The sequence below is a fragment of the Neoarius graeffei genome, chromosome 24, assembly GCF_027579695.1.
Source record: "Neoarius graeffei isolate fNeoGra1 chromosome 24, fNeoGra1.pri, whole genome shotgun sequence".
NCBI lineage: Eukaryota > Metazoa > Chordata > Actinopteri > Siluriformes > Ariidae > Neoarius > Neoarius graeffei.
In genome coordinates, this window is record NC_083592.1 from 8,278,367 (window position 1) to 8,291,525 (window position 13,159).

General features: G+C 41.7%; 2 protein-coding genes across 5 annotated transcripts in view; one reads left to right on the forward strand and one right to left on the reverse strand.

Annotated features, from left to right (window-relative positions):
- LOC132872864 (class I histocompatibility antigen, Gogo-B*0101 alpha chain-like) overlaps window positions 1-13,159 on the reverse strand; it is a 198,035-nt gene that overhangs the window by 36,927 nt on the left and 147,949 nt on the right. The window lies entirely within an intron of this gene.
- Window positions 2,301-9,543, forward strand: LOC132872852 (uncharacterized). 2 transcript variants are annotated; one of them, XM_060907958.1, is made up of 7 exons: window positions 2,301-2,573; window positions 4,274-4,323; window positions 4,708-5,055; window positions 5,135-5,176; window positions 5,279-5,392; window positions 5,660-5,682; window positions 7,729-9,543. In XM_060907958.1, exons 2-7 carry the CDS (start codon window positions 4,281-4,283, stop codon window positions 7,864-7,866), a joined length of 708 nt encoding a protein of 235 aa, XP_060763941.1. In that variant the 5' UTR covers window positions 2,301-2,573; window positions 4,274-4,280; the 3' UTR covers window positions 7,867-9,543. The 2 variants fall into 2 exon arrangements, with proteins under 2 accessions (XP_060763941.1, XP_060763940.1); XM_060907957.1 differs by lacking the exon at window positions 2,301-2,573 and having other exon boundaries at window positions 4,173-4,323.

The window sequence follows — 13,159 nt, forward strand, 5'->3', positions numbered from 1 at the left end:
ATATAAAAATATATATATATATCTGTCTCACTGTCGAATTACATGTCCATCCTGAGACACCAGTGATCCTGAACTCTTCTGCTCCTTGGACTCGTCTGATCCATGCTGATGCCCTACGTCTGGCTGGAGTCTCATCACATTGCTCCTGTTGAGGATGGCGCCATATGGACAGTCGAAAGTCACACTTGGAAGATGCTCTGGACTCTTACAGATTTGCTATGATGGCTGAGGACTACAATCACCGAGATAACTTTAGGACTGCAGCTGTCATGAACAGTTTTGCACTCAAGTTTCCATCAATAAACAGTTTACGACATCAACAAAACAGACTTCATGTTAAAACTATAATGAATTTCCTGGTTACACAGTTTTACTTTGTGACTCTACAGGACACAGTTAGAGAAGTGAGTTATTTCTAATTCACCCTGTTATCACCCAGATGGGGCGGCATGGTGGTGTAGTGGTTAGCGCTGTCGCCTCACAGCAAGAAGGTCCTGGGTTCGAGCCCTGGGGCCGGCGAGGGCCTTTCTGTGTGGAGTTTGCATGTTCTCCCCGTGTCCGCATGGGTTTCCTCCGGGTGCTCCGGTTTCCCCCACAGTCCAAAGACATGCAGGTTAGGTTAACTGGTGACTCTAAATTGACCGTAGGTGTGAATGGTGGTCTGTGTCTATGTGTCAGCCCTGTGATGACCTGGCGACTTGTCCAGGGTGTACCCCGCCTTTCGCCCGTAGTCAGCTGGGATAGGCTCCAGCTTGCCTGCGACCCTGTAGAAGGATAAAGCGGCTAGAGATAATGAGATGAGATGAGAGATGAGATCACCCAGATGAGGATGGGTTCCATTTTGAGTCCGGTTCCTCTCGAGGTTTCTTCTTCGCGTTGTCTGAGGGAGTTTTTCCTCACCACCATCACCTCAGGCTTGATCATGAGGGATACATTTATTAGGGATAAAATTAGCTCATATGTTTATGCTTTTTAATTTTCTGTAAAGCTGCTTTGTTGCAGTGTCTGTTGGTAAAAGCGTGATACAAATAAACTGACTTGATTTAAAAGGTTGGGAGCTTCTGTTCTCTGGAGTTCAAGCCTGGGGTTTGGCTGGATATTCAGAGGCCTGTTCTGAACCCAGAAATGGATTTATACTCTTGCTCAAGTCTGTGTGTTGACACATATTATTCACAGGGTCTGTGGAGAGTTCACTTGACTTCACAGGGTTTTTTTTTTTTTTGTCTGACATACACTGTGAATTTTGGGAATAAGTGTGTGCTTTTCAAAACCATGTCCCATAAGATAAACTCTGGCCAAACTCTAAAGCCGGCGTCACCAAATGGCGGAGCGCGGTCCGGATCCGAACCCAGACCTGTTATTAGAGTTTAACGGACCGTTTCTATTTTCTGCGCGACGTGTTTCGCATTTACGGTAGTCTCATTTCGAACTGCGCAGCTTTTCTTGCCTTCACGGTAGTCAATGTTCATACACAGGAAACGCACAGACCAGTCGCGTGCAGTGTAACTCATCCCACGTGACTCTACTCAGCCAATCCAATAATGTATTCATAGCAACGTTGTGAGCGGAGCGCGGGCGCGTGTAAAAGTGAGTAAGTGTAAGTAAATAGAAACACTGGCGGTAATGCACCAAATACGCTGGTTTGCCAACCGCCATAAAACCAGAAGAAGAAGTAAATAGAAACACACACACACACAGAGCCTCGAGGAGGCAGAGAGAGATACAGCAGTGTGAAGAAGTGAATGAGGGAAACAGACATGGCGTGCTGTAAAATAAGGAGAACAGACAGAAAACAGAGCTTTTAGTGCAGAATGGCAGACTCGGATATGTTCACACTTCCCACAGGAAGTTCAGCAGCAGTTTCCCTCAGATGCTCCGAGACTGTGGCTGGAATTAAAAGCAGCAATGTGAAGCGCCACTGCGGGACAAAGCACAAATGTTTTGAGCGATCATACACACTCAAATCCGAACTGAGGGCTCAGAACATACAGGATCAAATCCCAATATGATCGACCCACCACAATCCTGACACAATCATTCACTGCCCAACAACATCAAGTCAAGTTTATTTGTGCAGCTTTAACCAACAGACACTGTCGCAAAGCAGCTTTACAGACAACTAAAGACTTTAAACATGAGCTATTTTATCCCCAGTGAGTAAACCTGTGGCGTCTGTGGTGAGGAAGAAACCTCGAGAGGAACCGGAGTCAAAATGGAACCCATCCTCATCTGGGTGATAACAGACAGCGGGATTATAAATAACTCTCTTCTCTAACTGTGTCCTGTAGAGTCACGTAAAACTGTGTAACCAGGAAATTCATTATAGTTTTAACATGAAGTCTGTTTTGTTGATGTTATAAACTGTTCATTGATGGAAACTTGAGTGTAAAACTGTTCATGACAACTGCAGTCCTAAAGTTATCAAGTCAACTGTAGTCCTCAGACATAAATGTATTGCTGTAAGTGTCCAGAGCGTCTTCCAAGTGCGACTTTCCACTGTCCATATGGAGCCGTCCTCAACAGGAGCAATGTGATGAGACTCCAGCCAGAAGTAGGGCATCAGGATGGATCAGGTGAGTCCGAGGAGCAGAAGAGGTTCAGCATCACTGGTGTCTCAGGATCGACATGCAACTCAACAGAGAAAGAGAGAGAGAACACAGGTTGTTAGGTATGCCCAATGTCACCTGAAGAGGAAGAACAGAATACATTTTGCACTGAGTGCAAAACTAACAATGACAGCATAACTAAAAGGGGAGAGCCAGAAGGTAATACAGACATGAGGGAGCCCTGGGGCATAAAGCAGCAGCCACTCCACCGTCAACAAACCCGAATGAGCGAGTGAGAGTGGGGGGCAACAGCATCTATATATCCCAGTTTACTGAAACACTATACCTGAGGACCCTCCAGATCTATTCCTTTACCTAATTGGATCTGAATATTGGATCTGAATAATTGAATTGGATCTGAATATTTTCCCACCGTACACACATTATTAGGGCATTAAGTTTTTTTTAAATTAATTCTTCAACTGAATTGATAAAACAATTTTGTACATTTTTATAAGTCAAGTTTTAACTGTCTTGTAGGCAGAGTTGCACAAAGAAGGCCAGCCATCTCTTAAACCACGAGGCTCAGTGAGACTCAACCACATGCAGCAACTGCCCTTTTCACAGTTTGAACATTTTCCAACCACAGAACTGACACTGAACATCTGCACGCATGACTTTTGCATGTGAACCGCAAAGACTTCTGACTCTCTCACCTGCATTTTATCATTCTGACCACCAGCTGCTTCTTTCTCACACCTTTTTTTTTCACTCACTCATCCTGATGCCTGGAGGCCAAGTGGCCTGTCAGTTGCTTGCCTCTCATGAGGCTGGCTGCATCTATCTTGAGCATGCTTCATCTATGCTACGAGCTTGCTTGGCCTGTCGCAGCTTCCCTAGAAGAAACCATGCAAATACGACGAGAACATGCAAACTCCACACAGAAAGGCCCCCGTCAGCCGTGAGGTTCAAACCCAGAACCTTCTTGCTATGAAACACCAGTGCTGACCACTACACCACCGTGCCACCCATCTTTTTTCCACTATTCACTAAACACCCACCCTGAAAGATTATGAGCATGATCATCTTGCTAAAATGATGTTTGAAGTTTAATTACTGTACATCATCCACAGAGCAGTTCATTTTACTGATAATTATATAAACAGGTGAAAATCTGGATTAAAAAATGAGACTAATGTACTGTATTTATTAACATAAAAATGGTTTGGCTGCATTTTGACACACATCACATTCAGATGCCCCTGATTAACTGAATCAGATGTATTAAATTGTATAATTCATTAATTTAGCTTGTTGAATTAAATTAAAGAGGTCACTGTAAGGTACTGCTATAAACAATGAGCATAAAGGCTTTTCCCTGATAATCCATCAGAGTGAGCACAGCACTGCAAACCAATTCATTATTCTGAGCTGGAATAGAGATTCATTGGCACCTAATGAACTTACAAATGTTATCATATCAAAATATACTCGTGGACTCAAACTAGGACTTTTCTTCAAATATGTTCAGCCATGAAAATAAATCCAAACTAAGCTGTACATCATAATAAAGACACCTGGTTTTAGATTCCCCCCCCCTTGGGCCTTTTTAGTGACCACAGAGCAGTGAGCTATAAAAATACCCACTCCACCCACCCACACACATAAATAAACCCTGCATTAGTTTTGCCCCACAGACCGTTTCCTCTTTGTCTCTCGTTTGACAGTTCAACAATGATTGGGTTTGAAATTCTGCATGTGTCCCTCTGTGTCATGGGTGAGTGTTAATAATCTCATTAATGCTTCACTAAATGAAAAAAAAGTTGAAATTTTGTAGAAACGAGAAGAACTTCATACAGTCCAGCACATTATAGCTCTGACAATAGAATCTCACACTGTAAATTATAATTACATTTGTATTCATTACATTGTTCTGTAACTGAAAAAAATTCAATTATTCGGGGGGGGGGGGGGATTTTTTTTTTATATCCAGTTTTGTGATTTGTGATTTTTTTTCCTGAGAATTTATAGACTTTTTAAATTCATTCAATTAAAAATGAAACTCAGATGATCAGCTCCAGTTAGAAACACCAATAAAAGCTCATCTATCCTGACTGCATTAAAGTTGTGTGAATGAGGTTGTGTGTTTTCTGGGTTGCAGGTTTGCTCTCAGAGACTCTGTGCTCTTTAACTGTGGAGGTGGAAGCTGGAGATAACGCCACTGTTTGGTGCCAACATGAGCTGAGTGATACAGGTTACATTGTCTGGTTTAAACACACAAGTGCTTCGGTTCCACTTCTTCTTGGGTGCAAAAAGTTTAGGACATCAGCTCCAGCACAAAACTGTTACTTCTATAATGAAATTGAGCGAATAGTGATGTCTGTTCATGGCAAGAACACGTCTCTCACTATCACCGCAGTAAATGTCTCTGATACAGGACTGTATTACTGCAGCTTCATAGATCTGGACCAAGTGAACTTTAGGAACTCGACCTTTTTACAAGTGAAAGGTAAATTTATAAAGTAAATCATTACAGTAAAAGTTGATTCAGATGGTTGAAGTTGTAAAAATAATGTTTCATTTTTCAGACAGAAATAAAACACTTTCTGAGAACCTGGACAGAGCCAAAGGTTTGTTGTTTTTGCTCTCCAAAAGGCTTCTGTACATTTTTCAGTTAAAATATGATGCAGGTTTCAGGATCTAAATGTTTTCTGTAATGTTTTTTCTCCAAGATTCAGTCTCTTGTCCTGTGTTCTTCATACTGAATGTGGTGTTTAGTGCAGTGATTGTGATTCTTCTCAGTGTCCTGATCTTCATCATACTGAAGCACAGAGAGACACACAAAGGTAAAATATTACTCCAATAAATATTATTATTATTATTATTATTAATATATTCTCATGAACACATCATGAGGAAAGTCTTTGGTGGACTGATACAGAGGAGTGACTAAGCTAAGGAGTAAAAATTGTAGGAGAAGTCTCAAACTCGAAGCAACATCCCAACAACATGCTTGGTGGGATCATAATGTGGCCGGACACATAAGTGCTGGCTAATTTACTACTACTACTACTACTACTAATAATAATAATCTTTGCTTTGTGTTGCTTTAGGTGCTGGAGCAGAAGATAACGAGGTAAATGTGACACTACAGTCATTAAAACTAATCAATACACTGATCTGATTTATTAACCCTGATTTAAACTGAAACAGAAATCAACACGTTTGTTTGTTTGTTTGTTTTGAGCTGGTGGAAATTTTTTATCCCCTCAGTAAAAGTACTTTATGTTTCTTCTCATCTCATTATCTCTAGCTGCTTTATCCTATTCTACAGGGTCGCAGGCAAGCTGGAGCCTATCCCAGCTGACTACGGGCGAAAGGCGGGGTACTCCCTGGACAAGTCGCCAGGTCATCACAGGGCTGACACATAGACACAGACAACCATTCACACTCACATTCACACCTACGGTCAATTTAGAGTCACCAGTTAACCTAACCTGCATGTCTTTGGACTGTGGGGGAAACCGGAGCACCCGGAGGAAACCCATGTGGACACGGGGAGAACATGCAAACTCCGCACAGAAAGGCCCTCGCTGGCCACGGGGCTCGAACCCGGACCATCTTGCTGTGAGGCGACAGCACTAACCACTACACCACCGTGCTGCCCTTTTATGTTTCTTATTTTCTTATATATATAAAAAAGACAAAGGTGTTTTACTGAAGATGAAATAATGATGATTTAAAACTGTATCTCTTTGATAACTTCTGAGCAGATTGAGTTTGAGCTCTCAGGTTGTAATGTGTGGTTTCTGTAGCCGAGGCAGTCTGTTCCTCTTGTTCTTATCGTTTCTGCTTGAACCCGACGCTGCTGTCTTCAACTCAGACCTGGAAACTGAGAGGCTCAAAATATTTCACTGCTCTCTTGTTGCAGGACACGTCACATTTCATTTTTACCATCTGGGGATATTTTAGAAATATTTTTATTTTAAATTAAAATGTGTGAGTGCAGCTGAAAGCAAACAGTAAAAATCAGCAGAAAATATATAGTTAAATAGAACTTAGTGAAATTTTGTCAATAATAGAATAAGATCATGCTTCATGAAAATATGTTCATTCTTTAAAACAGAGTTTCTCAAACATTTTACTTGTAAAATTAAATTTCTGGAAACTCGTCAGTGCATATATTTAATGATTACAATCCAACTGTTAAAATATTAGACTCATTATTTAAATAGAAGTATATTTTTACATCTCTCTTTATAAATCACAAACATTTTATTCTTGAAAATTTCACTGACAGAACATTCGGCCCGAGCTAATATTATTTATAGGCGACTTGTTTTTTACTTACTGAGGTTTGGATTAAATCCACAGGAGACACACAGGCTAATAATTATAACTGTAATAACAGAATGATAAATATAAAGAAAAACCAATCTAATATTAATAATAAATCTCATCTCATTATCTCTAGCTGCTTTATCCTTCTACAGGGTCACAGGCAAGCTGGAGCCTATCCCAGCTGACTACGGGCGAAAGACGGGGTACACCCTAGACAAGTCGCCAGGTCATCGCAGGGCTGACACATAGACACAGACAACCATTCACACTCACATTCACACCTATGGTCAATTTAGAGTCACCAGTTAACCTAACTGCATGTCTTTGGACTGTGGGGGAAACCGGAGCACCCGGAGGAAACCCACGGGGAGAACATGCAAACTCCGCACAGAAAGGCCCTCGCCGGCCACGGGGCTCGAACCCGGACCTTCTTGCTGTGAGGCGACAGCGCTAACCACTACACCACCGTGCCGCCCCTTAATAATAAATAATAAATATTAATAGTAATAACAATAAACAGATAACTTGAATGACTTTCCTTGGTTTTGATTTCCACCACTGTGCAAAGGCCTGTTTCTAGCCAGCCTTCATGAGTAGAGCATTTTAATCTGAATAGTTTGATCTTCAGGTGTTTTGCTCCATCAGGTTTATTCTCAAGAACAATGAAAGCACACATGCTAAAGTCGAGGAGAAAATCCTCAAGGTTCTCAGAGAATGAGGCTCTCAAGTTTCTCCACCACGAGGGTTTTATGATCTCGATACATCTCGAGGAAATATTTGAGGTTCACCTGATTTATTATTTATATCTGATCATCTCTGTGTGTCTTCTGTGTCTCTGCAGGATCTGGACTCGGACTCGTTGCGTTACGCTGCACTACAGTTCTCAAAGAAGAAAACCAAGAGGAGCGAGAGACGTGATGAAAATGTGTATCAACATGTTCTCTATTTTTCTGTCAGACAAAGTAATGTTTGTACATAATGTTATATATCAGTTACTGTTTACTAAATATGAAACAGATGTTTCTGATGCTCTGAGGTTGAAGGGATTCGACCTTTTATAATCTCACAGTTACAGAATATGGGATTGTAAAACTGCAAGAGCTTCAGGATTCTGCACATTTCTTTTTACTATAGACCTTGTATTAAGTCTCTCAGTTTATCATCCAGTGTAATAATAAATTCAGGTGTAAATATACTATTCAAAAAAAGTAGGGGATATTTTATTTTGAGATCCAAATTTTCACATATACAAAGAGATACGAAAGCATGTTGTATAGTTCCTTACTGAGGAAGCATTTCCAAAGAAATTCATCACCCAAACACATCAATGACACTCTCATGATCAGCACGGGATGCTACTGATGATCAAGGGGGTCGTGCCACAAATTTGCATGACTCTGAATTGGAAGGTTAGAGCCACTCCAAAGGAAGATTTTGAAGAGAAAGCATCAGATTATCAGTGGTTGAAGTCGTTAATTAAACAGAGACCATGCGCCGTCTAACACAGGATGAGAGGTTACGTGCCCTTGGCATGCTACAGGTTGGCACAAGACAGGTCGTTGTGGCAAGAGCATTGAATGTTTCCCAGTTTGTCATCAGCAGATTATGGTCCAGACATCGTGCTACAGGGTCTGTTCAGGATAGACCACGATCCGGTCGACCAAGGGCAACAACTCAGGCTCAGGACAGATTCATCCGCACTATTGCCTTGAGAAATCGTATGGTAACAGCAAATCAGATAAGGTCTCAACTTTGAAAGGATACTGGCTTGGTAGTGAGTGGCCAGACCATCAGGAATCGACTGCACAGATTTCACTTACACGCCCGACGTCCTCGTGTCATTCCCTGTTTGAGGGATCGTCACATTAGGGCCAGACTCCAATGGTGTCGTCATCATCAACGCTGGAATAATCGCCGATGGAACCACATAATGTTCTCAGATGAGTCGAGGTTCACTGTGGACTTCCTGGACAGACGCAGGAGGGTTTGGCACCGACGTAACGAACGTTTCCATGACGTTAACGTCATTAGACATGATCCGTATGGGGGTGGCTCTGTAATGGTGTGGGGAGGCATCACTGCTGCCGGCAGAACAGACTTGCATGTTGTTGCTGGACATGTCACAGGGCAGTACTACCGGGACAACATCTTGGCACCCCATGTTGTGCCGTTTGCACGTCGTTATGGCCGCCGTTTCATTTTCCAAGATGACAATGCCAGATGTCATAGGGCCAGGATCGTTACAGATTACCTCCAGCAGCAGAATATCACCAGATTACCATGGCCAGCACTCACTCTGGACCTTTCCCCCATCGAGCATGTCTGGGACATGCTTGGACAGCGGCTACGCCAACGTCAACAACCTCCTTTCAATGTCCAAGAACTTGCTGCAGCATTGCAACAGGAATGGAATAACATTCCCCAAAATGACCTGGGACGTCTCGTTAGGAGTATGCCACGCCGAATTCGAGCTTGTCTAGCCAACCGAGGGGGTTTTACCCGCTACTGACTCGGTTTCAAAATGGTGGTAAATTTGCTGTGTAACCCTGTGTTTGTGTTGACCCTTATTCTGGAGAATCTGTCCTTTACTGACTGTACACAGGGTTTCGAATAAATTGACAAATGTTTCCTTAATGTTTTTCTGTCATTTGTTTCCTTCCTGACCTCATGATCTGCATTTCATTCTACTTGTAAATCCAATATCCCCTACTTTTTTTGAATAGTATAGATACATTTTTTTATTTTGGACTGATTTTCTTAGAAACAACAGATTTGTCGAGGCTCTGGCAATAAAACCTGCTCTTTGTATCAGTCACTAATGCTGATGCTGTGTAAACGCTGTGCCCCATAAAGTAATACAGTCGCCTCCTCAGTGAACGGCGACTCCGCCATGACGCTCCTGAACTGATGGCGTCTCGGTCCGGGAGAGAAGACCTCTAACCCGCCCACACACAACACTGATTGGTCTGTCTTGCTAAGTAAACCAATCAGGATGCGCGCTCTCTCTCTCTCTCTCTTTCCGGAACTTCCGGGATAGTTGGGACGTCTGCTCTGCAGCTACCTCGCCTGTCAACCTGTTTGGGTTAGCACGCAAAGCTAATTCGGCACCATACAACAGTAAAAAAAAAAAAGTAAAAAAATATATATTACACCAAACTTGGCTGTCGATATATATGTTAGTTTGTATGTGTAATATCTCTCAACGCCGACCGCCATTACGGCTGTAGCTATGTGATTGGATAAGAAACAGCCAATCAGAATGACTGCCTCCAAGTTTGTGATTGGCTGGTTTTGTGGCACATTTGTAACGCTGTGTCAGGTTGCGCGAGCGTGCAGGCAGATTTGAGCGCGCGCAGAGCGGAGATTATTCTCTTCTAAGTATAATAAAGTTGATGAAGTCCCACTGCGCGCGCAGGAATGATGCTGCATTCATGTGCTATGGGAATTATGGTAAATACCAAACGCCGACATGGAAAGCACACATGAACGCCCCCTCTTGAACTTTAACCTTTTCAGCATGGCGGCGAGCGGTACAAGACACTTGAATGTTAAGCACTGTACGCTACTAAAGTTTTTTTTTTTACTAGTACTAGTGGGTAGTTTTTTGTGTCTATGCAATGTTGCGTCATTAACAAGTGTAATATAATACGTTAGAAATCCGTTTCCTTTAAAAATGTGTTGTTATGGTTTGTTTTTACCTATCCAGAGCAGACGCTATTGCTAACGATAGCTAACTATTGCTAACTTGAATCTGGTCCACCATCTTTAATTTGTCAACAACAACAAAAGCATGTGAACACAACACACTGGTAAATACCACTTCCCAACTGGAAAATATTATCTTCCCATAGTGCATGAATGCAGCATGAAATACAAACATAACCCCAGACCAGTCAGACCCCGCCCCTTTGTGACGTGCGCACAGACGCTGGCCTGTCGTCACGTGACTGCAACCCGAGACACCGCATTTTGAGAACTCCTTGTTTGTGATGAGGATCGTTAGCTTTACAGTTTCCACTGCAGTTATCCGCGACTCCAAACACAATCTTATAGTTAGTGATGATCAGATAAATCTTAATGAAACACTGATAGTGGGGCTGTTAAGCTCTTATTATCAGAAGAATTGTGCACAAAATGAAAAATGCATGAAACTTTCAGAGTTTGTTCTTGAAGGCATAAGCTTTAATTTGAGATGTGGAGGCATTCTCAGTTTGACCTCTGGGGTCAGCTAGAGGTCATTGACCTCCATGATGGCACATTTCTATGCATGAAATTAGAAAAGGCTGTATTTTAACACCTAAATGTGATGTAAATATAAAATAAACGTTTTTCCATGTTACTGGGCATGAAAAAATCATATATAATACTGATATTCCTCTTAGGGGTAACTTCAGGGGTCAGGTAGAGGTCATTGACCTTTGAAATTTGAAGTTTCTATGCATGACATTCTAGACGGGTGTATCTTAGGATCTAAATGTGATAGAAACGTGAAATTAATGTGTATTTCCTTGTTTCTGACCATGAGAAACCCATTTTTAATACTGGTATTACTCTTACAGGTCATCTCTGGGGTCAGCTAGAGGTCACTGACCTCCAGCATAATGCATATCTATGCACGAAATTAGAAACGGGTGTATCTTAGGTTCTAAATGTGATAGAAATGTAAACTGAATGTGTATTTCCATGTTTCTGGCCATGATAAACTAATTTCTAATACTGATATCATTTTTATAAGTCACCTCTGAGGTCAGCTAGAGGTCACTGACCTCCACGATAATGCATTTCTAAGCATGAAATTAGAAACAATCCATCTTTGGATTAAAATGCGAAATACTTTAAATGTAAAGTAAATATATGATTCCATGTTTCTGGACATGACACAACTCATTTCTGCGAACTGTTGACTCTGATGTGGTCATCTTGGCAGTGGCTGTCTTTCAGAAAGTCAGTCTTGAAGAAATGTGGATTGCCTTTGGAGCTGGTAGCAATTTCTGTTATATAGCCATTCACAAGGTGGCTGCTGCACTGGGTCCTTCCACTTGTCCCGCACTTCTAGCATTTCATTCTTTCACCGGCTGCGACACAACTTCCTCATTCTGTGGTCGTGGTAAAAAGACTGCCTGGGATACATGGCGTGTATATCCAGAGGTTACAGAGGCTTTCCATGAAATGTTGCAGATGCCACAAAAGTTGAGTGATCTTTCTTTGTCTACACTGGAACGTTTTGTCGTGCTTATGTATGACAGAACAAGTGCATGCTTAGATGTGAATGAGGCAAGGAAGCATCTTTTCACCCAGAGGTCAAGATCACTGGAAAACATCCCCCCTACACAAGATGCTTTGAGGCAACACATAAAAAGAGCAATGTACCAGGCTAATATATGGAACCTTGCTTTGGTTTCTCAACCATGTTTGCCCAGTCCATCAGACTGGGGATGGATTGACACCGATGCTGGATGGCAGCCACTTTGGACAACACTCCCTGAAGCTTCACAGGCTTGCTATGAACTTGTGCACTGTGGTTGCAAAAAGGGTTGTACTGGGCACTGTAGATGTAAAAAGGCAGCCTTAAAGTGCACAGCACTGTGCACATGCTCTGGTGACTGCAGCGACTAAATCAGTGTTCTGTAGTTACAATTTGTAGGCCAACATTGTAATCCCCAAAGGTCAAGGCCCTTAGAATAAATGTAGATACTGTAGTGATTTTAAAATGTTCTTTATGGAACCTGTTCAACTGTTTACACTGCATTTAGAGTTTTGATTGTAGTTCAAGTTTTTGATTAGTTAAAGTTTATAATTTCTGACAAGTTGAAGTATATTTCTGTCATGTTCATATTCATATGGAATTGTTTCTTACAATCCAAAACACATGAGATTTTTATATAGATTTATCAAAATGTGGGATGTTTCCCAACCTTGCCTGTTCTCCATGATGTTGACCTCTCAGAATGATATCAGTATTAGAAATTAGTTTATCATGGCCAGAAACATGGAAATACACATTTAGTTTACATTTCTATCACATTTAGAACCTGAGGTACACCCGTTTCTAATTTTATGCATAGAAATGGATTATGCTGGAGGTCAGTGACCTCTAGCTGACCCCAGAGATGACCTGTAAGAGTAATATCAGTATCAAAAATGGGTTTCTCATGGTCAGAAACAAGGAAATACACATTAACTTCACATTTCTATCACATTTAGATCCTAAGATACACCCGTCTAGAATTTCATGCATAGAAACTTCAAATTTCAAAGGTCAATGACCTCTA